The 26740-nt window shown below is 37.7% G+C and overlaps 5 protein-coding genes and 2 pseudogenes across 6 annotated transcripts; 3 read left to right on the top strand and 4 right to left on the bottom strand.

The window, feature by feature from the left end:
• Window positions 1-3997: 3997 nt before the first annotated feature.
• Window positions 3998-7471, bottom strand: LOC130496828 (protein EIN4-like). The gene is made up of 3 exons (XM_056989365.1): window positions 7194-7471; window positions 5343-7116; window positions 3998-4866 (listed from the first exon to the last, which is right to left on the bottom strand). Exons 2-3 carry the CDS (start codon window positions 7104-7106, stop codon window positions 4327-4329), a joined length of 2304 nt encoding a protein of 767 aa, XP_056845345.1. The 5' UTR covers window positions 7107-7116; window positions 7194-7471; the 3' UTR covers window positions 3998-4326.
• A 181-nt stretch (window positions 7472-7652) lies between these two features.
• On the bottom strand, window positions 7653-10096 carry LOC130496829 (AT-hook motif nuclear-localized protein 14-like). The gene is made up of 6 exons (XM_056989366.1): window positions 9581-10096; window positions 9290-9342; window positions 9037-9159; window positions 8679-8831; window positions 8212-8566; window positions 7653-8039 (listed from the first exon to the last, which is right to left on the bottom strand). Exons 1-6 carry the CDS (start codon window positions 10011-10013, stop codon window positions 7981-7983), a joined length of 1176 nt encoding a protein of 391 aa, XP_056845346.1. The 5' UTR covers window positions 10014-10096; the 3' UTR covers window positions 7653-7980.
• Window positions 10097-10524: 428 nt separating this feature from the next.
• LOC130496872 (tryptophan--tRNA ligase, cytoplasmic) lies at window positions 10525-13061 on the top strand. Its single transcript, XM_056989471.1, has 12 exons — window positions 10525-10877; window positions 10974-11093; window positions 11171-11356; window positions 11459-11510; window positions 11597-11662; window positions 11754-11840; window positions 11947-12039; window positions 12161-12241; window positions 12324-12395; window positions 12513-12581; window positions 12708-12818; window positions 12900-13061. Exons 1-12 carry the CDS (start codon window positions 10648-10650, stop codon window positions 12948-12950), a joined length of 1218 nt encoding a protein of 405 aa, XP_056845451.1. The 5' UTR covers window positions 10525-10647; the 3' UTR covers window positions 12951-13061.
• Window positions 13062-13139: 78 nt separating this feature from the next.
• Window positions 13140-15222, bottom strand: LOC130496883 (uncharacterized; annotated as a pseudogene).
• A 2819-nt stretch (window positions 15223-18041) lies between these two features.
• On the bottom strand, window positions 18042-20202 carry LOC108809905 (uncharacterized). The gene has a single exon (XM_018582041.2). It carries the CDS (start codon window positions 20180-20182, stop codon window positions 18179-18181), a length of 2004 nt encoding a protein of 667 aa, XP_018437543.1. The 5' UTR covers window positions 20183-20202; the 3' UTR covers window positions 18042-18178.
• An 851-nt stretch (window positions 20203-21053) lies between these two features.
• On the top strand, window positions 21054-24189 carry LOC108812820 (histone deacetylase 19). Of its 2 annotated transcripts, XM_018585188.2 has the most exons (9): window positions 21054-21172; window positions 21271-21303; window positions 21591-22153; window positions 22549-22989; window positions 23062-23292; window positions 23378-23448; window positions 23533-23590; window positions 23673-23753; window positions 23847-24189. In XM_018585188.2, exons 3-9 carry the CDS (start codon window positions 21626-21628, stop codon window positions 23952-23954), a joined length of 1518 nt encoding a protein of 505 aa, XP_018440690.1. In that variant the 5' UTR covers window positions 21054-21172; window positions 21271-21303; window positions 21591-21625; the 3' UTR covers window positions 23955-24189. The 2 variants fall into 2 exon arrangements, with proteins under 2 accessions (XP_018440690.1, XP_056845370.1); XM_056989390.1 differs by having other exon boundaries at window positions 21092-21303.
• Window positions 24190-25439: 1250 nt separating this feature from the next.
• The window catches only part of LOC130496881 (uncharacterized), a 2665-nt pseudogene continuing 1364 nt past the window's right edge, over window positions 25440-26740 (top strand).

Genomic DNA, 26740 nt, shown 5'->3' with positions numbered 1-26740 from the left:
ATATTCAAACTCAAAATGATAATATTTCAAATTTTACAAAAGACAAAATCATGGATAATAAAGATTAACTTTTTGAAATGTACCTGAAAAAAACTAACTATATATGTTGTAAAAATTTAAAGTAACCTAATGTTTTGACGTCTTAATTTAAAAAAAAAAATAGAACTTAATATCATAACATCCAAAACAAATATCCTATATAATAAATTTAATAAAATAGTATGATAGATACTACTATGTATAAAGTTTACTAAAACAATAGGATTATATTATTTAAAATAAATAAATCCCGTAAAATACTAAAATGAGATATGTTAAAGTATATTTTCTTAAACACAACATGTAAATATAATTATTTTAGTCATATTTATTTTCTATAATATAAATAAATAAAATTTAAAAATGTATTATATGCAAAATGTTTAAATTAAAGAAAACAACATAATTTGAATGGGGTTCTCTATTTGAGTATTTCATATTTTTATTTTATTTTACCTAACTCGAAAATATATTAGTAAGTAATAAAAATCAATAACAAAGTAATTTTTTTTTAAAAAACCATTATATATTAATAATACTTAATAAGAAATATAAACAATAATATGATATAGTAATACAATATATAACACTAAAATAGAAATTATATATTTAAAACATTTTTAATAATATAAAATATATTTTAAAAATATAAATATATCCGCACGAACGTGCGGGTTAAAATCTAGTTGATTGATTAGAATAGGCTCCGTCTCTATGTTTTTCTATCGGAGAAGACGAAGTGGTAGAGGGGAAGATGATCGTGCAATGATTCGTCGGGTTAATATTAGATTGAGAAAATGATTTTAATTAAGGCCCAAAAGTGAAAGTCCATTTTGACATATAAACATTCAAGCCCAGACGGAGAAGCGTCTGATGTGGCCAAAAAAATGATTCTGATTGGTCCGAATTAATTGGGTGACGTGGACACAGTTTCCTTTGAAGTTATTTACCTTTTAATATAGTATTGATATGAATAGCGCACTATATATTGGACAAAACATCGGATTATGCATATATGTGTCAACCTTCTGAACAAAACATCGGATTATGACCCGATTAAGGGCAACACGATCACGTAAAATAATTGTTTAAGCTACGCAAATCAGACTACATTTATGTCATATTAATGAAAAGATCAATTAACTCCTGTTCCAGGAGTTTAGTTCGATACCATATACACTGACAAACAATTATTTTATTATTTTCAGTTATGAAATTTTGGTCCAGTGATTTATTTGATGGTAAACTCACATAAAATATAGTTTCCTAAATCATGATAAGTTGGATGCTACAGTGAAACGATCAAATGAAATTAGCAAAAAAATTACTTACAGATAACATGCATAAATTCAGATTAGTATGTTCGCTAAGCATGCAGTCTTCATTAATTAATTATACTCCAGTGGAAAAGATGATGTGTCCAATAAGTTCAAAAAAAAAAAGATGATGTGTCCAACAAAAACTTTATATGCTATACCACAAGCTATATATTAATAGGTTATTTCGAATGACAATATAATGTTCTAATAATAATATATAAATGCATGTCTATTTGAAAAATCAAATCATATGGGTTGAAACTCAAAACTTATAATTAATGGCTTCGTGAATCTACAACAGGTTAATATATATAAAGTAGCGATAGTCAACCACAACTAATATATAACTAAACCAGTCGACTACAAAAACTAATTTTGTTATATATCTTTTTATGGAACACTCCAGGTTCAATGCAACTATTATACCAGGGGAATAAAAAAGTCCAATGCAACTATTATACCAATTTTTAGTACATGTGTGTGTGTGTGCATGTATTAATAATCCCCTTTGCTGTCAGCTAATAAGTGTCTTCATTTAACCAAAATTTAGGCGTTCTCACCATCTTTAAATAAAAATCACAGACAAAAGTATTAGAATAGAGGAGCCTATTCACATGGTACCACATGCGTTCCTCTTGCAAAGCGCAAACCCTAATGGACCTGTCTATTATATAAATTCATATCCGTACCTTTTCGAGCAGAAATGCATAATACTGATCTGATTAACTAAAGTGCTTTAGAATTTTTGAAATATTTATATTAGTTCCCTTTATTTATGAGTTATTAGTGTAGCGATTTATCAAGATCAAACTATTTATCAAGAAATTCAAGATCCAAGTAAAACAGCGTAAACATAAGATAAAAAAGACTTATCTTGTAATATCATATACGGATCTTCAGCTCTCTCTCTCTCTCTTTTCTTTTCTCTGTTGGTCATCTGATTAAATAGAGAGAAAATAGAAGTTCACAACATATCCTAACGACCAGTAAACAGGTGAACACATATACGATCATCATCTCTATGCTCTTATAGTTTATATACCAGAACTATTGTTTTATATTAGGATGTGACAAATTTCACATAAAAAAATAAGGAAAGTTCAGGTATAAAGCCGTATTCATATTTAAGTCCAACAAAGTTAGCTAGCAGTTTTTCTCTCTAAATGATTGAATCACTGCATTTAGATAAGCAAGTTACACATGATTATTATCAATCAAAACTACTTACCCAGGCTTTTTATGGTATATACTGGCCGGCCGGTCTAAAACTAAGAAAAGTATTGTGTAGAGAGATACCAAATCATAAATTCTTGTAATATTTTATTGAAAAGCCAAGCCCTAAACCGCACTCAAACGAATAAAATAGCTAATTAGAAAAGTCGAAAACTATAGCAATTAACAACTAATACTTTGAAAAGGAATCCATAAACGAGCATTATTAAAAGTATAACAAAGACCACAAGATAAAGCATAACTCGGGGTCCAAAAAACTATATCAAAAAATTAAAGAAACATTAATTAGTACGCCGAGGTACTGCTTCATTGAAAAATAATAATTATAAATCTGTTTCCTGTTTTTGTATTTTATATATGTATATATAAATATATTTACCACTAAGTTTATATATATATCGTGTTAAAATGGTCACGCTCTCGACTCTATCTCTTTTACTTCTGTATGCGAATGTTCAAGCAGACTCTCTTGCTAAAGCTGCTTTGTTTGCTCTTTCTTCCTCTGCAAGTCAATGCATGTCTGTTCACAAAAAGATGGTGTTAAAAGAGTTTTCATTGTCTCATATTGACATACAAAGTATCTTCATTGTTAAAAGGGAAAGATCGAGAAAGATGGAAGTAAAGTGGCACAACCCAAACGATAACCATATAGAAAATAGGAGGAGCATTAAAACATGTAATCAACTTGAAGACCACAAAAAAAAAAAAAAAAACTTGAAGACCACAACCTTAGAAGAGATGAGATGATCATATCATAACTTATAAAGAGGTGAAAAAGAAATGTATGGACTTTTATAAACAGAATCATCATAGCTAATTAATCTGTAATTATTAAAAACGATCCAATCTAATAAAAATTGAAAGGAGAAAAAGAAATGAATTGATGTTTTTCCGTCAATAAAATACTTTCATAACATTTTGTTATTCCGAAGAAAAATGTGTTAATTCTCTTGTTCGAGAGAAACGATAGTTAAATTTCCAAAAAAAAAATTGGAATGTGGACCTTTTTGTCGTTAGATATTTGTTTATACCACCATCCAATCCAAAATACGGAGTATATTGGGACATCATGTTTGCGGAACATAATTTATAGCGTTACGTGATGTTTCTTCTTAAGCCTACACAAAGCATAAAATGACACTAACTTTGGTGGTCGCACACTCGTATAAAACAATCAAAACGCTTGGTGTAATGGTCTAAAACTGTTGAGCTTAGTCTCCGATAAATATTTAATTAGATAAAAAATATCAACATTTAAGTTATCAAATATTTATTTCTTTTTCGTTGACAAAGAGTTTCAAGATCTTTTGTGTGCTGAAAGTCGAATCATTCAGTCTGAATACAAGTAGTTTATACATACTGATAAAACAAAGAATAGTATGATCAGTTTCATAACGAGATGAAAAGAATGAATGGACTTTTATAAAGAGAATCACCAAAGACTAATCTACATAATTAAATATTACTAGATCTAACAAAACTGGAACAAGAAAAATAAATCTAATAACATTATGTTATTTTCGCTGAAAATATTACGTATAAATAGTTTCGGACCAACCGTTTTCCAAACTAGGCTTCCCATCATCGTATAACAAGAGAACAACAATAACAACAAAACTAGGCTTTCTCATCATCTTACAGCATCACCACTTTGGTTTCCCTCATTTTCTTGACTCTTGAATCATCTTCAAGATTCTCAAAACTTGTCTCTTCCCTCTGAGCCTGCTTCAAACTTTCACTCGCTTGCGCTCTGTAAAGCCCGTCTAAGCTCAGAAGCCATAACATGCAAAAGAACCGGTTTCTGAATCATACCATTCATCCCCATCTGCAAACACCTCTCCCTAACATGATCTTCAGTGCTCGCAGTCAAAGCTATAATCAAAGGCCAGTGATGTCCACAGAACTTCCTTATCTTCATCGCTACTTCGAAACCATCCATCTCAGGCATCTGCAGATCCAATATCACAACCCTATACGACATTTCCACGTTAGCCAACGCACTCAAACACTCGAATCCAGACGAGACAGCTGTCACTTCGCATCCGAGTTTCTCTAAAAGCCTCTTGGTCACGGTTCTGTTCACATCGTCATCATCTGCTAGAGTGATTCTTAGACCACGGAGAATCGAGTTTGAGTTTGGATGTTGAAGCTCTGGAGAGTTTCCTGCTAAGATTGATCTTCTGATAGAAGGTCGTGTCTGAAACCTCAGAACCAGTTGCATACTCTGTGTTTGTCCATGTGACTTCGGAGATATCCATATGTTCCCTTGCATCATCTGCAGACAAATATCAAATCACATATAAGACTGTTAATACTGGGCAAACTAGCCAAACCAGAAGAACCAATTTGAACCGACCAAAAGAGTTATACCAAATCCGAACCAAAAATATTCGAACTAGTCTGAAATTTTAGTATCCGAAGAACCGGATCCAGACACAACCCAAACCGAAATATTGAGAGTACTCAAAAATACATGAATCACAATTGTATATTTAAATATATTAGTTACTTTCAAAATACTCTGAATTATCCAAAATACTTGAGAAATAGCTAAAACTAAATATTCCAAAATACTCAAACTGAACTGCAAAGAACCAAACCCGAACTGAAATTTATAAATACCCAGATAAGATTTAAATTTCTATCCCGAAAACTCAAATCCGAACTGAAACTTATAAATACCCAAATAAGATTTAAATTTCTATCCCGAAAACTCAAACCCGAATGTAATAACAAGAAATGATCACTAACCTGTGCAAGTTTTCTACACATGCCTAAGCTCAAGCCTTCTTTGATCCCATTGCTATGGTACCTTCTGTTTGTAATATGCCTCATCGCAATCACCGAACCATCCAACGGAGGATTCTTAATCTCATTAATCTCAACTTCAAACTTAACACCGAGCGAATCATCAGACAAATGCGACTTCCACATACCACTCTCTCTCTTGTTCTTCTCCTGACTACTCCCAGTACCTTCAGAGACAACCCTAAACGTAACCGTCTTCCCTCCATCAGTCATATCCAAGATATACCCAAGCATATACATCACAAGCTGAAACGTCCTCTTCTCATCTCCCACCACCAAACCAGGCAAACGCGTCTGAACATCCATCTCGAACCCGTACCCCTTGTAGACGCTCAAGCATTTCGCCACGCAGGCGGCTTCTCTGATCAGAGAATGCAGCTGAAACCGTTTCACCTCCAACGGAGACTTCCCGTTGTCTTTAGGAGAGATGTCAATCACGTCATTGATTAAAGCAGAGAGTACAGTGCTCGTTTTCATGAGCGCGTCGACGATGATCTTCTGGTCGAGACTCATGCTCTCGGACTGGAACATGGAGAGGAGGCCGAGGATCGTGTGCATCGGCCTCCTCATCCCATGGCTCATGACCTTTTGGCAAGTGTTCCTGGCCTGGCTCGCCATCATCGCATTCTGTTTCGCTCGAAGGAGAGCTCGGTTCTGTATACCGAGCTTCTCCCTCATCAGCTGTGACTCTTCGAGAACAGAGGCGTGCGAGAGCGCTACCGCTACTTGATCAGCAACAACCTCAGCTATCTCGATCTCCTTATCCGTCCAAACGCGAGCATTCGCGTTTGGAAGGACAAGAACCATTATAGCGTAAGAAGTATCCACGAACTCAGGAGTCCCTCCTTTGAAATTCGATCCGTGAAGCATCGGCATTCTGATAGCAGCGACGGGTCCGAACTCATCGGACCCGCCGCTGCTCTCAACAGCAAGGAGAGAGTCTTTCCTCAAAATCGCCACGACTTTCGCCTCCCTGACCTGAACAACATCAGGATCGTTGATAGGTATCGCCCTGAAGCTTCTCATCGAACTAGATCTCAGCTCGTGAGTCAAATGCATCTCGGTTCTGTTCTCGTTAGGCATCCAAACAGCAGAGTTCTGCAGATCAAGAATCTTGGAGAGCTCAACGAGCGTGGTCCTCAGGATCATATGCTTATCAAGCGACTTCCTGATCTCTCTAGTAAGCATCCTGACATGAACACTCATCTCCTTCTGCCGTTTCATCAGCCCAACCTCCTCGTTGAGCTCCAGCACGTTCTGTTTCAAGTAAAGCTCTCTGACTTTCCACTTCAACAGCAAGGGGATCAGAGTCAAGAGCGTGATCGCCGTCGCGCAGGAGACCAACGCCGTCAAGAATTTAAAGATTGTGAGCCAGAGCATGAGCTGGAAAGAGTGAGGGCCGTAGTAAGTCCAGGCGTTGAGGAGGTGAGTCATGCCGCAGAGGACGATGAAGGCGATGAACTGGACGAGGACCCATTTGAAAGGGACGTTGGAGAAGCTGATGAAGTAGAGAAGCTCGAGGGGGATGGAGAAGTAGGCGATGGCGATGAGGAGATCACTCACTCTCTGACATTCTAGGATTGTGTGGACGGTGAAGAAGTAGCCTTCGTCGTCGCAGTTGCAGTTTCCGTAGTCGTTGTTGTCGTCTCCGGTGACCAGAGCAATTAGAGCGAAGAGAAGCAATCCGAGACCTAAGGATCTTAACATCTTCTAATATCTAATCACACCAGACTCAGCTTCAGATCCAATGAAACAGAAATTCAAAATAAACAGAGGAAAAAAAAAAGGACACACCTTTTCGAATCTAGGAGATGTAATAAGAGAGCCCCCGTCTCCGTCTTAGTGAAACACGATTTGCATCGGACGGAATCTTTGTTTTGTTTTGGGGTCAAATCTGAAAACTTTTATTTACGGGAAGAACGAGAAACAGAACGGATGAGGAACAGGAAGAGAAGAGAAGAGAAGAGAAACGGAGTTTTGTCGGGGAGTTTCGGACTTGAGTCAGCAACTATTCAAAGTCTTTTAAGACAAAAAAAAGGGAGGAGACTTTGAGATTTTAAGCAGTTTTCAGTTTTCTGGAGAAGTTGCTTAATTAAGAAAAATGGTGTTTCAGTAACATATAAATATATCATTACCAGGTTAATTCCCTAAAATAGAATTGGAAAAAAAATCACAAGTTGACATAAAATAAGTAAGAAAATTTATATACTATCAACTTGACTGTAGAAACAAAGCAAAATAAAACACAAGAGGTGTATTCGAAAAGAGGTGTATTTATATTCATAACAGAGCATTTTCATTTCATGTAACCAGAAGAAAAATATAAACATAAGAGAAGAAAAGAGTGAAAATGAAAATGAAAGAGAAGCAGGGAAGAAGGCGGTGGAGTTTATACATATTACACCGTTAACCAAGAAAGAAACAGAAGTATCACTCTCACTCAACTTCCTATCTCTGATGAAAACACTTCAGACAAGATTCTAGTCTTTTCAAGTCATATATCTCTCTCAGTTTCAGATTCTTGCTTCGGGGGCTTCGGTTTCTAATTTGGATCTAAAACCCTACACGATATCTCTGGAAGCTAATCAGGTATTTGCTGCTCGTAATCTCCATTCTCAGACGACTCATGTCCTAGACGTCCTGCACAAGATTACTACATCCATGAGGAATATTCAAGTCATATTATCACAAAAGGAGAAAAGCTTTAGCTTTGCCTTTACTTAGTATTAGTTTAACCATCTCTGTTGCAATTCTCATATATTGTTGTTAGGATTTAAACGTTTTGAGAAGAAAGTTTGGAGCTTTTCCTTACCTGACAAATCATACCCAACACCACCACCATCTCTACCGTCATGACCACTGTTTCCTCCTCCTCCCCATTCAGATGGCCGGGGATGAGTCATGTGCATTCCTTGGGGCGCTTGCATCATGAAATGATGAGATCCACCCATACCGGTTTGTTGATGATGATGATGATGCTCATCGTTTCCCCTCATTGGATTCCTTCCCGGAGATTCCATAACAGAGCGGAAACCCATGCCAAGCAACGGTCCAGGTCCAGGTCCAGGTCCAGGGCTAGATGGAGAAGTTAACCTACTTCCGCTGTTAGAAGCTTCCCCTTTCACACCATCCTTCTTTCTATCAAGCTGAAACGTACCAAGAATCACCTGTTTTTTTGCACAAACCCGAAGGCTATATCAATCGAAAGCCATAACTTTGGCTCATATAACACATGAAACACAAATGAAAGTTGCAACTATGACCACAAGAGGATTTTACCTGAACCGGGCCAGCAGCTATCAAGTGAGTCCCAACAGCTCCTCCGATGATCTGACCATCAGATCTAGACAAAGAAACACTAAGTCCACCGGTTTTCCCACCTTGTTCAGCCCGGATAAATGATCCGGATAGTGAGATAATCTCGTACTGACCCTGAATAAACAATAGAAATTCTGAAGCAAAGTCTAACAACTACATGCAAACTTCAAAGAAAAGCGAAAGTCTAAAATAAAGAAACTTTTTAGTTTTTTCACTGAGCTATGACTCAATTCTTTCTCTAAGCACACAGAAACAGAGATGATCAGAGGGAGAAATAAAGAAAGAAAATTCCTCTAGCCTTTGGGAAGAAAAAAATCACCTCGTATGATATGTTGCCTCCTGACTGGCGCAAGGATGCAGTAGAGATTGTGCCTGATGCAGAGAGAACGCATAGCTCATGTTTGCTTTGCTGTGCAAACATCATAATTTTCTGAGCCACATCCTGTCAAAGATTATCACCCCAGAGAAAAACACTTTAGAAAAGCTTTTTAAAAGATTCCTCTACACATCAATTGTTTTTAAAGACAATGCTATAGATTTATCTTAATAAGAAAATGTATAAAGAGACATACCTCACCAGGAGCTATATTAACGATATGTGGAGTAAAGCTTTGCCCAGTTCTCCCTGGAGAACCAAAAAAAAAATAAAAAACACTTACTTTGAAACTCAAAAGATTCTTACATCACTAGAGGATCACAAATGTAAAGTAACAACCTTTTCAAATCATACCTACGCATTATCATCTAAATCACTCAAAATTCAATAGAAAGTGTGAAACTTTGTTATCAATAAGCATATAAACGATGTCGTTAACTCAAAATTCAATAGAAAGGGCTTTCGCCGGAAAGAGTTGTTAACTCACCGACGGAACCAAGCTGAGATTTTTTCGATGACCCGGGATTAGACGATGTGGTCGTCGTAGTACCTCCGGCTGCGGCTGCTTGCTCTCTCCTCTCCTTAGCAGACGAGCTGCTCGCTGCAGACGCCATCTTCTTAGCCTCTAGGGCTTGCTCCGGCGTCACGTACTTCCTCGGACGACCTCGTTTCCTCTTTAACGGCTCCGTTACTGCTGCCGAGGAAGGTACTGAGTGCGGATTATACACGGCGTGAGAGGAGGACCCGTCGTTGGGTTGATGCTGCTGCTGCGGCGGCGGAAAGAGCCCATTGTTGGAAGATGGAACGGCGTTTACGGTTGCTACAGTGGATGGATGGTGGTGTTGTTGCAGGTGGTGTTGGAAGTAAGGAGAGCTGAGACGTTGCTGCTGCTGTTGGTGGTGACTTTCGTTAGGTTCCATTTTTTTAGAGAGGGAAAAATCTAGAGAGAGAGAATTAGGGATTTTTCTTTTTTTTTTCTTTAGGGATTTTATTATTTTATTAGAGCTTTACACAATTTTTGATTCTTTTTAGACAGGAGATATCATTTAAAAGAAGGAGACGGGATGGAATCTTAACCGTCGGATCTGAATTTAACCTCACTTATTTTGACTTTCTTATTTTTTTTCTTAGTGTAAAAAGTATCTCTTCGTTTTCCTTTTTTTTTTTGCTCTCTATCGTCTTTAAAGTGTAAAAGGAACCGAAAATTGTTGATTTTCATGAACCGATCGATTATCTGAATTTCAATCCTGAATACAGTTATAGTCCAATCCTGATACCATGGAGTTTGACTAGGAAGATACTGTGACTTTTTGGAAGGAGAGGGTATAATTGATAATTAAAAACTTAACAGCCCAATTGACTATAAAGTAAAATTACAACTACCAAACTGCAATAATCAAAATAATAATTTAAACCTCGTTTTCTTTCTTCTTCCTCAGTCGCCGCCGTCATTTCACCGGACAGTGTCTTCTTCACCTCTCTCTCTCTAGCTTCGTTTCGTAATCAAGGCTTCACCTTTTGAATCAGACTTCCCTCTCCTAGGTTCGCTCGCTAATGGAGGTAGATAAAAACGGGGAGATAGCGTCTGAATCATCATCACCGGAGGAGCAAGTGGTGAACCCATGGGAAGTCTCCGCCAAAGACGGCGGCAAAATCGACTACGACAAGCTCATCGACCAATTCGGCTGCCAGAGGCTCGACGAGTCGCTCATCGATCGCGTTCAGAGACTCACTTCTCGCCAGCCTCACGTCTTCCTCCGCCGCGGCGTCTTCTTCGCACACAGGTTCGAAACGCAATCAAAACTTGCGTTTTGATGATTCAATTATCGATGGGCATGTAGAAAGTTATGTTCTTTTTTTGGTGAGTGTGTGTTAAACAGGGACTTCAACGAGGTTTTGGATGCGTACGAGAGAGGAGACAAGTTCTATCTCTACACTGGGAGAGGACCTTCTTCAGAGGCTTTGCATTTGGGTCATTTGATTCCTTTCATGTTTACTAAGTAAGTGGACTTCGTAAAGCTTTTGTCTTTTTGTTTAAAGGTCAATGCTTTGTTCTTTATACTCTCTCTCTGTGTAGATACTTGCAGGAAGCTTTCAAGGTTCCGCTTGTTATACAGCTCACGGATGATGAGAAATGCATGTGGAAGAACTTGTCGGTTGAGGAAAGTCAGAGACTTGCTAGAGAGAATGCGAAAGATATTATTGCTTGTGGGTTTGATGTCACTAAGACTTTTATTTTCTCTGACTTTGACTATGTTGGCGGGTAAGCAAGAAGAAAGTCACCTTTTTTTTTGTTTTTGATGTTTACATTTATAGTTTTTTTTTCTGGCTGATGATGTGAGAAACCCTTGTGTGTACTGTGTAGTGCTTTCTATAAGAACATGGTTAAGGTTGCAAAGTGTGTTACACTTAATAAGGTTACTTTACTCTCTATCTCCTTGGACGGTAATAATGTGGCTGGTATGCTTTTATGTTCTCATTTCTCTATCTATTTCTTTGCTAGGCTATGGGAATCTTTGGCTTTTCTGGTGAAGATCATATTGGGAAACTCAGTTTCCCTCCTGTGCAGGTGTGTCTTTTTGTTCCTATTGACGTGTGAGGTGTGGTGTAGACTGTTTCTATTTATAAATTTTGATAAAATGTTTTCCACACAAATGCAGGCAGTTCCATCTTTTCCTAGCTCATTCCCACACTTGTTCCCTGGCAAGGACAAGCTCCGTTGCTTGATTCCTTGTGCAATTGACCAGGTGTGCTTGTTTTCTGTTTTCACAACTGTGCAAAACATTTTATGGTTCTCCTGTATTATTGTGTTAATAGTCAATCTTTCATTTTTTTGTTTTTTGTTTTATTCAGGATCCTTATTTTAGGATGACTCGTGATGTTGCACCACGGTTAGGCTATAGCAAGCCTGCTCTGATTGAGTCTACCTTTTTCCCTGCTCTGCAGGCAAGTGTGTACTTTCTTTTGTAGCCCTTCTAGAGTTTTTACTGAGATTGATAGAGATATGCTATGCTTACACCAGACCTTTCATGCTTTTGAATGCATTGCTCACCTTTTTTTTTTGCAGGGAGAGAATGGAAAAATGTCAGCAAGTGATCCAAACTCTGCAATCTATGTAACTGATACTGCAAAAGACATTAAAAACAAGGTAACTTCAGCTCTGTTTTTGGGTATGCTGTAACCACATCTGAGTTAACAAAACTTTAAGGGAAGTGTTTTATTATGTACAGATAAACAGATATGCGTTTAGTGGTGGGCAAGACTCCATCGAAAAGCACAGAGAAATCGGAGCAAACCTGGAGGTACCAACATATAAACTATGTTCAATTGCATTGTGATCCAATTCTGCTTGTCTTCGTTGGATTCTAACTACCAATCATTACGCATACAGTCTTATGTTTGAACTTTTTTTTTCACAGGTCGATATACCAGTCAAGTATCTAAGCTTCTTCTTAGAAGACGATGCTGAACTTGAACACATAAAGAAGGTAAATTTTAAGTTACACTCGCCACTAGCTTGTTATAAGATGGGTTACATAGAATGAAAGAAATGCTCATATCTGTCTTGATCTGACATATAAAGTGTAACACACATTACTGTTTTTTTCCCCCAGGAATATGGAGAAGGGAGAATGCTAACGGGAGAAGTAAAGAAGAGACTCACTGAAGTTTTGACAGAAATGGTGGAGAGACACCGCATGGCTCGAGCTGCTGTTACTGATGAGGTAAAACAACATCTAAGTTGAATCTTTTTTTATTAAATTGTTTTTGGACCATCCTAATAAAGGAAAATTAATGGTAATCAGATGGTGGATGCGTTCATGGCCGTGAGACCTCTCCCAAACATGTTCGAGTAACCTGATGATAACCTCTCTATTTGGCTGCAACTTCACATGACATTGACTTTGAATTTTTTTTTTCTGTTTTTATTTGATAGATATTTTGAAAGGATGAATTGATTCTTGAAATCTTGAAGAATTTATTTACAGTGAGAATCATATTTTTTTTCATTAACAAAAGAAAAATACATTACATAACTTGCGTTTTTATACATAACCAGCCATATTCAATAAACATGGACGGGAGCAAATGTATCCATTATGTTCGTCATTGACCTGTAAGATGACAGGGGCCTTGCATCGATCGTGGCAATGTCTGCAAAATGGCCGACTGTTCTGACGGTTAAGAATCGCTAAATGTTCTTTTCCCCTATAGGAAACAGAACAGTTTGGATCAAGCCATGAGAAATCTCCTAGTACACATCCAACATGCAAAGTAACTCCACAATCAAAACATGTAAAGAACCATTTCCTTGAATCTAACTTCATCTCACAAACTTGGCACCAGTTTTTGCCGATCGCTTTCTTTCCACCATAATTTAAAGTGAGAGGGTGCTCATCGCTAATATGCCATATCCTCTCAGGCAAAGTAGCGCAATACAAACACAAGTCAAAGTCACAAGCACCACAAGTGAGCATGTAGCCATCTGGATATCTTCCACATGCATTGCATTGACGTTTCTTCTTTGTTTTAACAAAATATAAGGGATGGAAATGCCCATTATAGACGAATGGCTCAGAAATGGAGCTACAACGTACATCTATAGTGGATAGTACCAAAGAAGGTCCTAGCGATATGTACTTAAAACCACCGGAGAATATACCACACAATTTACAGTATACAACCTTGCCTTGATACTCCAACTTGTATGGTGAGGAGCCAAAGACAAGGTTTTTCTTCAAAGGAAGATAAGCACACTTTTCGTGGAGGAAAAAACGACAATATTGACAACTGTAAACTGGGCCAAACCCAATCGGTGAGACACATGCTTGACATCGTAACCTCTCGTAGTCGTCACCAACCATGTCATAATCTTTCAAGAGAAGTAAAATATGTTTTTCATGGCTGAAATGACGTATCAAATTATCACCCATCACCTTAAATGGCACAACATCTTCGCTGGTCTCAGGTATCCCTTCGAGTTCCACACCATTCCATGCAGTAAAATTAGCTGCACATAGTGAGTGAACTACATACTTAGGGCAAATCGCGCAAGAATAAGCTCCGTAGTACTGACTCACTTTTTCCCGACAAACTCCACATTTTGCACCTTTACGGCCAAGATGATGCGTAAAAGAGATGCGATGATCATGACGATTAATGTTTATGATGCTGGGTAAGCCAACACAAGATCCAGAGACAACAAAATCACACTTGAGACATATAAGACCTGTAGCTGTCAATTTTAATTCCAGCAACCTTGCAAGTAAAGAAGATGTTACTTGGAAAGAGCGTCAGTGGATGGGTGTGAGTTTTGGCGTCGTCAACAACAAGAGGTGGTGGATGTTTAGTACAACCAATGCACAGTGTAAAATTGCAAATAGAACAATGATAAAACACCTTTTCTGGTTGAACTAAACAGAAATGACAACTCTTTTGGGCATCATTGTCGTCGTCGTCGTCAACAACCTCGTAGTAGTCGTCGTCATCATCATCATCATCATCTATAAGTGATTCAGATAGCATGATCTTAAGGGGGTGACTTGAGTGGCAAGAATGATTTACCTCTTTTGAGAGGTGAACACAATCCAAGTGAAAGTACACGTTATTGCATTCAAGACATGAATAGGAAGGTCCACTGATAGATTCCTTGCATACGTCACAAGGGACCCGATCTTTCTTCATTTCTTTCTTCAAAAACACGAGTGTATGGTCATGACACACCGGATGTTCGATAACAGACGGCGAGGGTTTAGTCCCACAAATCAAATCCACTTTGAATTTACATGTGGGACAATCATAACATATGGACTCAATCTCTTGTCCACAAAAGTCACATGGAGTACCAAATTCCTCTGGAGATATCATTGTGAGCAAGAGAGAATGCTCAGGGTGGGAAGGGTGATGATTGATCTCTAGTGGGGATTCCGCGCAGTCTTTATGGAACCGATAATCACAATAAGCCTCGTTGCAATAGTAGCTACCATACATCATTTCTCTTACTTGGCAGCCATCACAAATCTTTTCAACAAACATAGCTGAAAAGAAAAGAGGATGCTCGTGAATAGAAATCTTATACATTGGTGATATTGTCGTATCCATGTTTGTATGTATGTGAATTAAAGAAAGTTTTTTTTATCAGATATATAAAAATGAAAATGGAAGACATCATCATCACACATATATATATATATATACAATGATTGTATATGTTAGGAGTTATTTGCAAAACTCCTTATCATCATAAAAGAGGCAAAGTATAAAGTGCTTCTTCTATCAAAACACGGCAACTAAAGCCTTGTACTCTTTGCTATTCGTTTCTTGAATTTCAAATCAAAACACCTTAAACATGTAGCTTTCTAAAGCATGAGATTTTGCTTTTTATATTCTTTTTGTCCACGGACCAAAGGGAAGAAGAAATTTTTTTTTATTTACGGCCTCAAAATTATCAATACAATAATTGTAACTGTTAACTGCTACTTGGGGAATCTCTAACCATGATACCAAATTTGATGTTAAAATTACACCAAATTTCGAGTCAATCCTGGCTTTAGCCATGTGCTAGGAATGCATATGCACATGGTCTCTGGTTTTTATTGATTTTTTTCAGTTTTCAGGGTCATATATTTTTGCGAGAAGGTCCAATTTTCATATTTTATAAACATACATTTTATATTTTGGTCAAAAACAAAAAAAAAAATTGCATAGGGTCCATATTTTGTTTGAACCGGGCATGTTTAGAGTTTTGGTATCAATTTTTTTTGTCATCTCCAACCATAATACCAAATATTATACCAAAATAGTATTATTGTAACTGTTAAGTGCTTCTGAGGGTACAAAAGAGGCGTATTTGGTATCATGATTGGAGATGACAAAAAAACATTGACACTAAAACACCAAATTTAGTGTAATTTTAACACTTGAGGCAAAGTACTATATTAAAAATTATATATAATTTAATGTTTTATATCTTAATAATTTTTATATTTTTATTATTTGAAATTGATAAATAATTATTTTATCACACTCTGATATTATATATTATTTAAATTTACGTAATTATATGTTTATATTTAAATTTATATTTGTTGGTTTAATAATATTATACATGTTTTTATTTTATATAAAATACTATATTAAAATTAAAAAAAAATAATTATGAAAAAACATAAAATAATATATTTATTTTTTAATAAAATTTGTATTACTTAGTAATACAAGTTTAAATATATTATAAAATAAAAAGTTATTTTAAAGTTTGGTGAATTTGATAGTATTAAAAATAACTGAAATAAAGACTATAATCAATATTGTAAATAAAATAAATGATAATAATCATTTAGTGATTTCTTATTTGAAAATAAAATAAAATATAAAAGTGCTTTGATATTTTATTTTAACATAAAAATGATAATAATAACTTAGTGATTTCTTATTTGAAAATAAAATAAAATAAAAATATTTTAGTTATGCAAAAATAACTTAAAATATAAACATACAGTATACTTATTTTAAGTTACTAATTTGAACTGATCAACAAGAGGAATTGAACTACATTATTTATTGAAACATAATAAAATATGTATATAAAATATTTGGTGTGATAAATAGTATTACACCAAATTTAGTGTAATACTATTCACTCTACACCAAATTTGGGGAGATGTGTCATTTTTTATGTTTTATTGGAGATGAAATTACACTAAATTTAGTATTTTGGTGTTCCATTGGAGTTGACCTTATATCAAAACATGGCAATAGACAATGTCTTACCACAACTAAAGCCTTGTACTCCTTTTCTTTTTAACACCACTAACGTATAACCAGTACTGCATATAACAATGTTCATTGCATTATGATTCCATCGAGAAGCACAAAGAAATCTAAGTAAACCTGGAGGTACTAACATATAACAATGTTCATTGCATTGTGGTCCAATTCTCCTTGGCTTCGTTGGATACTAACTACCAATCATTACTCATATGTGAGTTATGTAACTAAGAGTTTGAAACTTTTTTTTTTTATTCACAAGTTTATATACCAGTCAAGTATCTGAGCTTCTTTTTTTTTTTTGAACTTTTGATAAGTATCTGAGCTTCTTTCTAGAAGATGATACTGAACTTGAACACATAAAGAAGGTACATTAAGTTATAAGATGGAGTAAGAATGAAAGAAATGCTCACATCTGTCTTGATCGGATTATCTGACATATAAAGTGTAACACACATTCTACTATTTTTTTTTCAGGAATGCTGACGGGAGAAGTAAAGAAGAGACTCACTGAAGTTTTGACGAAAATGGTGGAGAGACACCGCATGGCTCGAGCTGCTGTTATTGATGAGGTAAATATACGTCGATTTCACTAGAGACTGATGAATCAGTTTTTGTTTGTTTGTTTCGTTTTTGTTTTGTTCATTGTTACACTTCTAACAAAGAAAACTATTGATAATCAGATGGCGGCTGCATTGATGGCCGTTATATTAGACACATAGTTGTCCCACATCGGGTATTGGAAAGGATCCTTAGCAATATATAAGATAGGTGGGTCACTCCTCTTATCACCAATTGGTTTTAAGTGTGAAGTCCATCTAGCTTAACATGGTATCAGAGCTCGATCCATACAGTCCAACCCGATCCACATCGATCTGGCCCAAAGTTGGCCCATCGATCTTTGCCCGAGCATTCCGAGATTGACGCTCAAAGAGCCATCATCTCGAGGGGGCGTATTAGACATATAGTTGTCCCACATCGGGTATTGGAAGGGATCCTTAGCAATATATAAGATAGGTGAGTCACTCTTCTTATCACCAATTGGTTTTAAGTGTGAAGCCCATCTAGCTTAACACGTTAGACCTCTCACTTCACATGACAGACTTTGAATTGTCTTATGTTTTTATTTGACAGATATTTTAAAAGGATAAATTATTATTGAAATCTTGAAGAATTTATTTACAGTGAGAATCATAATTTTTTAACAAAAGAAAAAATACATTACATAACTTGCGTTTTTCAATTAACAAGTAAATAACCAACCAACCAGAGTTTCTCGCTAGAAAACAGTGGCACATTATTTTCTCAGACAAGTTCAGCAAGACCACAATAAACATGAACGGGAGCAAATGTATCCACTATGTTCGTCATTGACCTGCAAGATGACAGGGGCCTTGCATCGATCGTGGCAATGTCTGCAAAATGGCCGACTGCTCTGATGGTTAAGTTTCGCTAAATGTTCTTTTCCCCCACGGTGAATAGAACAGTTTGGAGTGAGACGTGAGAAGTCTCCTAGTACACATCCAACATGAAAAGTGACTCCACAATCAGAACATGTAAAGAACCATTTACTTGAATCTAACTCCATCTCACAAACTTCGCACCAGTTTTTGCTGATCGCCTCCTTTCCGCCATGATATAAAGTGATAGGGTGCTCATCGCTTATATGCCATATCTTTTCAGGCAAAGTAGCACAATACAAACACAAGTCAAAATCACAATCACTACAAGTGAGCATGTAGTAGCCATCTGGAACTCTCCAACATGCATCGCAACGACGTTCCTTATTTGTTATAACAAAATATAAGGGATGCAAATGCCCATTATGGACGAAGGGCTCAGAGATGGAACTACAATGTACATCTACAGGGACGCATACCAAATAAGGTCCTTGTGGTTCGTACGTAAAACCACCAAAGAACATATCACACAAGTAACAGTATACAGCCTTGCTTTGATGATACTCCAACTTGTATGGTGTGGTTCGAAAGACAAGATTTTTCTTCATAGGAAGATGAGCACACTTTTCGTGGAGAAAAAAACGACATTCCTGACAACTATAGACTGGGCCAAACCCGATCTGTGAGGCGCATGCTTCACATCGTAACCTCTCGTAGTAGTAGTCGTCACCAATCATGTCATAATTTTTGAAGAGCAGTAAAATATGTTTATCATGAAAGAAATGACGTATCAAATTATCACCAATCACTTTAAATGGCACAATATCTTCGCTGGTCTCAGGTATCCCTTCGAGTTCCTTTCCATTCCATACATCAAAATCAGTTGCACATCTTGAATGAACTACATACTCAGGGCAAATCGCGCAAGAATAAGCTCCATAGTACTGACTTACATTTTTCCGACAAACTCCACATTTTGCACCCTTATAGCCAAGATGATGCGTAAAAGCGATGCGATGATCATGACGATTAATGTTTATGATGCTTGGTAAGCCAACACAAGATCCAGTGATAACAAAATCACACTTGAGACATATATAAGACTTATAGCTATCAGATTCAATTCCAGCAACATTGCAAGTAAATACGATCTTTTTCGAAAAGAGCATAAGTGGATGGGTGTGAGTCTTGGCGTTGTCAACAACAAAAGGTGGTGGACGTTTAGTACAATCAAGGCACAAAGTAAAATTGCAAATAGAACAATGATAAAGCACCTTTTCTGGTTGAACTAAACAGAAATGACAAATCTTATGCGCATCATCATCATCTATAAATGACTCAGATGGCATGATCTTAAGGGAGTGACTAGAGTGGCAATTATGATCTACCTCTTTTGAGAGATGAACACAATCCAAGTGAAAGTACACGTTATTGCATTCAAGACATGAATAGGAAGGTCCACCGATAGACTCCTTGCATACTTCACAAGGGACCTTATATTCCTCTATTTGTTTCTTCAAAAACACAAGTGTATGGTCATGACACACTGGATGTTTGATAACAAGCGGCGAGGGTTTAGTTCCACAAATCAAATCCACTTTGAATTCACATGTGGGACAAGTATAATATGTGGACAAAATATATTGTCCACAAAAGTCACATGGAGTAATAGAATCATCTGGACTAGTGAGCAAGAGAGGATGCTCAAGGTGGGAAGGGTGATGATTGATCTCTAGTGGGGATTCCGCGCAGTCTTTATGGAACCTCCAATTACAACGAGGCTCGTTGCAATAGTAGCTACCATACATCATTTCTCTTACCTGGCAGCCATCACATTTCTTTTCAATAAACATAGCTGAAAAGAAAAGAGGATGCTCGTGAATAGATAGCTTATATATTGGTGATATTGTCATATCCATATTTGTATGTATGTGACTTAAAGAAGTTTCTTTTTATCAGATATATAAATATGAAACCGAAAGACATCATCATCACATATATATACAATGATTGTAGTTGTTAAGAGTTGTTTGCAAAACTTCTTATCTTCACAAAAGAAGCAAAGTATCAAGTGATTCTTCTATCAAAACATGGCAATAACTAATGTCATACCATAACTAAAGCCTTGTACTTTATGCTATTCTTTTCCTGAGTTTCAAACCCAACACCTTAAACTTGCAGGCAGCTTTCTAAAGCATAAGATTCTGTTTTTTTTTACAACATCAAAATTACCAATTATGTTTTTGACTTTTTTTTCTTATTTTTGTTAAACTACACCTCAAAGAAAAAAGAGAACTGTAAAAACCTTATTTGCTAATACTATATTTTGTAAGCGAGGGAAAAATATTTCTGTATAACATATATAATATGTGGTTGATTGGTCTAATGATTTAGCTTTAATTTTTTTTATCTAAAACCATAAAATCATCAATCATACTTTATTTAGTTCTTAAATTACATTAGAAAAAAGAAGGCTGTACGATGATTATTTTATAAAGCATTATTTATTGAAGTTCTTTGAAAATAATTGTTGTATAAATATTTTTATTTCTTTAATTTTTAAAACTACATCAAATACAGTTACATCAACAAATTTTACAGACTAATTTCTACAAATACAGCCCAAAGTAAAGAAAAATTGCTAGTTCTTTTGGCGTTACGAAGTTGGGCCTTTCTTACCTGGGCTCAAGTCTCTCCAGTTGGACTTCAAAGGGTAGTTTATAGGAATCTGGGCTGTTCTTACGCGGCCCATTTCTCTCTAGTTAATAGCCCAAGTCCGTGTAGTTAGGCATCATCATCATCACCCTCAGTGAAAACCTAATCTCTCTCCCTCAGTCGAAACCCTAGATTTCTGATTCTCGCGAGTTCTCTCTGTTTCTCTAGAGCTGAAAAAAAAGTTCCAATCTTTCGTATGTTCTCCCCTCTCATAGTCGTAGTATCGAGTTATTAGCTCGTAATCTCATCAGATTCTGTTCACTCACTCTTAGTTTCACTCTCCTTTTTGTAGCTCTATCCAGTGAAAGTGATGATGCAGCAAAAGGTAAAAAATATCTTACTCCGTTTCACGCATCTCGCCAAAGATCTTTCCTTTACTAAATTTCAGCTCATGTTAGATATATAGACTCTCATGCTTCTTCTGTTGAAAATTGGAATCTGGAATGATTACTTGAGCACACTTTCAGTTATTTCAGTTAGACTCACTCTGTTTATTACACTCACTGTTCTTTCTATTACGAGTATCTGACTGATTCACTGTTCAGTTATTTCAGTTAAGACCTTGTTGTGTCTTGTTTCTGTTATTACACTCACTGTTTCTTTCCATTACAGGCACTGAACAAGCGATAGAACTAAAAAAGTTACTGATGGATACTGGAGGCAACTCGCTGGCCTCTGGACCAGACGGTGTGAAGAGGAAAGTCTGCTACTTCTACGACCCGGAGGTTGGGAACTACTACTACGGCCAAGGCCACCCAATGAAGCCACACCGGATCCGCATGACCCACGCCCTCCTCGCTCACTACGGTCTCCTCCAGCACATGCAAGTCCTCAAACCTTTCCCCGCACGTGACCGTGACCTCTGCCGCTTCCACGCCGACGACTACGTCTCCTTCCTCCGCAGCATCACGCCCGAGACTCAGCAGGATCAGATCCGACAGCTCAAACGGTTCAACGTCGGTGAAGACTGTCCTGTCTTTGACGGTCTTTACTCCTTTTGCCAGACCTATGCTGGTGGCTCTGTTGGTGGATCTGTTAAGCTTAACCATGGGCTTTGTGATATTGCTATTAACTGGGCTGGTGGTCTCCATCATGCTAAGAAGTGTGAGGCTTCTGGCTTCTGCTATGTCAATGACATCGTCCTAGCTATCCTTGAGCTGCTTAAGCAGCATGAGGTTTGTCTCCTTCCCTACTAAAGCGTTTCTCCCATATTTTTAACATCATAGTTCTTAAAAAACCGATTTATAAGACTCAAACCGTTATAGACCATTCTAAACCAGTTTAAACCATCAAAAGCGATCTAAATTAGACTTAATTTGTTAAGTTAACTAATAATGTACAAATCCACAAATATTTATAATTTTTTTGTTTTGTTTTGTATATCTAATTTTGATTATTCATCATAAAAGTTTCATAACTCAACCCCAAAAAAACTAAAAGATCTTATATTAGTGTAAAATATATATAAAATAAATCAATAATAAGTGAATGCTACTCATAGTCACTAGTTCTTTACAAACACTGTTGAACATATCTAATGTATTTGTTTTTGTTTTGTTTTGTTTTTCAGCGTGTTCTCTACGTTGATATCGACATTCACCACGGAGATGGAGTGGAGGAAGCGTTTTACGCTACTGACAGAGTCATGACCGTCTCGTTCCATAAATTTGGAGATTACTTTCCCGGCACAGGTCACATACAGGACATTGGTTACGGAAGTGGGAAGTACTATTCGCTCAACGTACCACTGGACGATGGAATCGACGACGAGAGCTATCATCTCTTGTTCAAGCCCATCATGGGGAAAGTGATGGAGATTTTCAGACCAGGTGCGGTTGTGCTGCAGTGCGGTGCTGATTCTTTGTCTGGTGATAGGCTCGGATGCTTTAACCTCTCCATCAAAGGTCATGCCGAGTGTGTCAAGTTCATGAGATCGTTTAATGTTCCGTTACTTCTCTTGGGTGGTGGTGGTTACACTATCCGTAACGTTGCTCGGTGCTGGTGCTACGAGGTAACTATTACAGAAACCGTTATAACATTTGTTTTTTATTTATTTACTGAAACAAATTGTTTATGTGACAAGACTGGAGTTGCACTTGGAATCGAAGTTGAGGACAAGATGCCGGAGCATGAGTACTATGAGTACTTTGGTCCAGACTATACGCTTCACGTTGCTCCGAGTAACATGGAGAACAAGAACTCTCGGCAGATGCTTGAAGTGATTCGTAATGACTTGCTCCACAACCTCTCGAAGCTTCAGCATGCTCCGAGTGTGCCGTTTCAGGAAAGGCCACCAGATACAGAGACTCCTGAGGTATGTTTGGTTGCTTTATTGAGTTTCTAATTTTAACAGTTGATTTTGCTACCAATCTTAGTATGATTTTGTCTAAAAATTACAGGTAGATGAAGACCAAGAAGATGGAGATAAAAGATGGGATGCGGATTCTGACATGGATGTAGATGATGATCGGTATGTGAAATATCAATGTTTCCTTTTTGTTAGTGCTAGCAGGGTTTAGTGTATACTTAAGTTGCTATCTATCTGACTGTGCAGTAAACCTATACCAAGCAGAGTGAAAAGAGAAGCTGTTGAATCTGATGCAAAGGACAAGGTAAGCGAAGTGTTGGTATATCTTATTCGCCTTGGTTTCTCGAAACATTTCTACAAACAGTTGATTTTTGTTTTTAATGCAGGATGGAGGACTGAAAGGAGTAATGGAGCGTATGAAAGGTTTTGAGATGGGGGGTATGGAGGAGAGTGGAAGCACCACCAAGGTGAAGTGAAACAATAGACCCGAGAGAGATTATTGAGATTGGAAGAATTTGTCTAAAGTGGGTTTGGTTTGGTTTGGTTTGGTTTGGTTGCAGGTAACAGGAGGAAACTCAGTGGGAATTGAGGAAGCAGGTGTGAAAATGGAAGAGGATGGCACAAACAAGTCAGGTGCTGCATCAGATCAAGTGTTTCCTAAAACATAAAATAAAGTCTTTGGAGGCTTCTCATTTCTTGTTGCCCTTCCTAGTCTTTTAAAACTTTTTAGTTTGTTATTTGATAATTGAATACGCACGTTTATGTATTTATTCGTTGCAATGTGGCATGTGGTGTCTGAATGATCGCAAGACGGGATAATTCTATTTGCTATGTATGAAGTATATGGGGCTTCTTCCATCAAAACACTACCCCTGACATCTCATAACTAAAAATCTTGTACTCTTTCACCTTCTTCATTAGTTCAGAGTCCAAAAGGGAGAAGAATATTTTTGTATAGTGATAGTTTGTTTATCTATACAACTCCCAAAATAAAATAAAACTGTGAATATTTCTTACTTGGGCTTAATTCTCTCTAGTTGAACTCTAAACTCTTTGATGGCAAATTCGTAGTAGGCTTTTCTTAATCGGCCCAATGTGTTCTTGTTGGACTACGATCCGTAAATAGTGGGGAATACGAAGGGTAGGTTAAGCGAGAGGAAATAAAAAAAGACAAAAGAAAAAGAAAAAGACATAACTCTCCCTATTGTTGTCGGAGAGAAGGCAAAGGAGTAGTTTGGCATCATCGCCCTCGGAGAAACCTAATCTCTACCTCTTCTGCCCCTTCTGAAATTCCCGATCTCACCCTTTTCTCTTCCCCCTTCAACAATTTGTTCTTTCTATTTTTTTTTACCCGCCAAATTCAACTTCCCATTCTTCCAACGACTCCTTTCCCCCAATTCGATTCCCTCATCGAAACCCTAGATTTAAGATTGACGCAGGTCTGGATCTTCTCCTTTCTCACGTTTCTGTTGATCCCAGCTTTTTTTTTTTTTTTAATTCTCGTGAGTTCTCTCTGTTTCTAGTGTTGATAAAGTTTCAATTTTTAATCTGTTGTCTTCTTCATTTCTTCTAGTGTCTGCTCAGTAAAGATCGTTCTGTTGGTCAATCTTAATCATGAGCTGATTTAACTTCAATGTTTGATTTGAGATTGGACGCATCCGTAGTCGTAGTATCGAGTTATTAGCTCGCTTCTTATCAGATTTTGTTCACTGACTCTTAGTTTTATACTCTACTTTTTTGTAGCTACATCAACCGTTCCGTTGGTTGAGGAACTTACTGTTCAGTGAAAGTGATGATGCAACACAAGGTAGAAGCTCTCACACTCTGTTTTTCTAAGCCTTAACTCCCCAAGTTCTTTTGCTTTACTAAATTTCAGCTCTTATTGATATGGTCTCTCATGCTTCTTTAGTCTTTTAATCTTTTGGGTTTGATCATTGGAATATGAATGATTACTTAAGGTCACCAGACACATTTTCATTTATTAACAGCTTTCGTTACATCTGTGTTTCTATTCTAGTGCTGGATGACTAGATCTTGTTTGCATGTTCTCTTTTATTACAGGTACTGATAACGCAAGAGAACTAGTTGTCCTTTCACGAGTGGGTTTTTTTTCTTCTCGAAGCAGTGTAATATACTATAAGGTTCCTTCTGCAATGGCCAATCGCGATTTAATGCTTGGACAGGATCACAACATCGGTATGAGCCAAGGTCAATCACTGGTGCTTGGTCACAACCACGCTCTAGAACTCGGTCAAAACCACGACATGGGTTTAGGACAAGCTCAACATGATGATCACGAACTTGACTTAGGACAACACCAACACGATGATCATCATGAGCTAGGCTTAGGAGGACACAACCAAAACCAAGACGAAGAAGATCATCATCACCATCACGATTACATGAACGAGAATGACATCTCTGTTGATCAAAAGCCTGGACACGACGAAGACGACGTTGATCCAGAGAACCAAATGTTCTCCTTGTCTGGTAACAACGAGAATCTCGAACTAGCCATCGACTCAAGCCACGAGATCGAGATCGATCACCACGGGGAGATGGTAATGGTCACCACTCCCGTCCAAGCACGCTGCGCCGCCCTCTCCTCCGAGCTAACCTACCAGCTCACAGTCGGACAAGAGTTCCCAGACGTCAGGAGCTGCCGCAGAGCGCTGCGAGACATGGCCATCGCTCAGCATTTCGAAATGCAAACAATAAAATCCGACAAGACACGCTTCACAGCCAAATGCTCTTCCGAAGGATGCCCCTGGAGAGTCCACGCAGCCAAACTCCCTGGCGTCCCGACCTTCACCATCAGAACCATCCACGAGAGCCACACCTGCGGTGGCATCAACCACCTAGGCCACCAGCAAGCCTCCGTCCAGTGGGTGGCCACCTCGGTCGAGCAGCGTCTCCGGGAGAACCCCAACTGCAAACCGAAAGAGATCCTCGAGGAGATACACCGCGTCCACGGCATCACCTTGTCTTACAAGCAAGCCTGGCGCGGCAAAGAGAGGATCATGGCCACAATGCGCGGCTCCTTCGAAGAAGGCTACCGTCTCCTCCCTCAGTACTGCGACCAGGTCAAGAGGACCAACCCCGGAAGCATTGCTTCAGTCTACGGATCCCCAGCAGACGACTGCTTCCAGCGTCTCTTCGTCTCTTTCCAAGCTTCCATCTACGGGTTCTTAAACGCGTGCCGCCCTCTCCTCGGCTTAGACAGAACCTATCTTAAAAGCAAGTACTTAGGCACGTTGCTTCTCGCTACTGGATTCGATGGAGACGGAGCTTTGTTCCCTTTAGCGTTTGGGATTGTAGACGAAGAGAGCGATGAGAACTGGATGTGGTTCCTTTGTGAGCTTCATAACCTTCTCGAGACCAACACCGAGAACATGCCGAGGCTGACTATATTATCAGATAGACAGAAAGGGATAGTGGAAGGAGTTGAACAGAA

The sequence above is a fragment of the Raphanus sativus genome, chromosome 6 (assembly GCF_000801105.2).
Source record: "Raphanus sativus cultivar WK10039 chromosome 6, ASM80110v3, whole genome shotgun sequence".
Classification (NCBI taxonomy): Eukaryota; Viridiplantae; Streptophyta; class Magnoliopsida; order Brassicales; family Brassicaceae; genus Raphanus; species Raphanus sativus.
Note: the sequence above shows the minus strand (reverse complement) of the source record. Positions and strands in the feature narration are given on the sequence as shown.

What these genes read in the sequence shown, in the direction of transcription:
- LOC130496828 (XM_056989365.1), bottom strand. Translation starts at nt 7,106, where the DNA reads ATGTTAAGATCCTTAGGTCTCGGATTGCTTCTCTTCGCTCTAATTGCT. An exon ending in TGTGTAGAAAACTTGCACAG is followed by an intron (nt 4,867 to 5,342) that starts GTTAGTGATCAT and finishes ATTTGTCTGCAG; the next exon opens with ATGATGCAAGGGAACATATG.
- LOC130496829 (XM_056989366.1), bottom strand. Translation starts at nt 10,013, where the DNA reads ATGGAACCTAACGAAAGTCACCACCAACAGCAGCAGCAACGTCTCAGC. An exon ending in TAGCTGCTGGCCCGGTTCAG is followed by an intron (nt 8,567 to 8,678) that starts GTAAAATCCTCT and finishes GCAAAAAAACAG; the next exon opens with GTGATTCTTGGTACGTTTCA. An exon ending in TGTTGGGTATGATTTGTCAG is followed by an intron (nt 8,040 to 8,211) that starts GTAAGGAAAAGC and finishes AATCTTGTGCAG; the next exon opens with GACGTCTAGGACATGAGTCG.
- LOC130496872 (XM_056989471.1), top strand. Translation starts at nt 10,648, where the DNA reads ATGGAGGTAGATAAAAACGGGGAGATAGCGTCTGAATCATCATCACCG. An exon ending in CAAAAGACATTAAAAACAAG is followed by an intron (nt 12,242 to 12,323) that starts GTAACTTCAGCT and finishes TATTATGTACAG; the next exon opens with ATAAACAGATATGCGTTTAG. An exon ending in AAATCGGAGCAAACCTGGAG is followed by an intron (nt 12,396 to 12,512) that starts GTACCAACATAT and finishes TTTTTTTCACAG; the next exon opens with GTCGATATACCAGTCAAGTA.
- LOC108809905 (XM_018582041.2), bottom strand. Translation starts at nt 20,182, where the DNA reads ATGGATATGACAATATCACCAATATATAAGCTATCTATTCACGAGCAT.
- LOC108812820 (XM_018585188.2), top strand. Translation starts at nt 21,626, where the DNA reads ATGGATACTGGAGGCAACTCGCTGGCCTCTGGACCAGACGGTGTGAAG. An exon ending in CAGATACAGAGACTCCTGAG is followed by an intron (nt 23,293 to 23,377) that starts GTATGTTTGGTT and finishes TAAAAATTACAG; the next exon opens with GTAGATGAAGACCAAGAAGA. An exon ending in ATGGATGTAGATGATGATCG is followed by an intron (nt 23,449 to 23,532) that starts GTATGTGAAATA and finishes CTGACTGTGCAG; the next exon opens with TAAACCTATACCAAGCAGAG.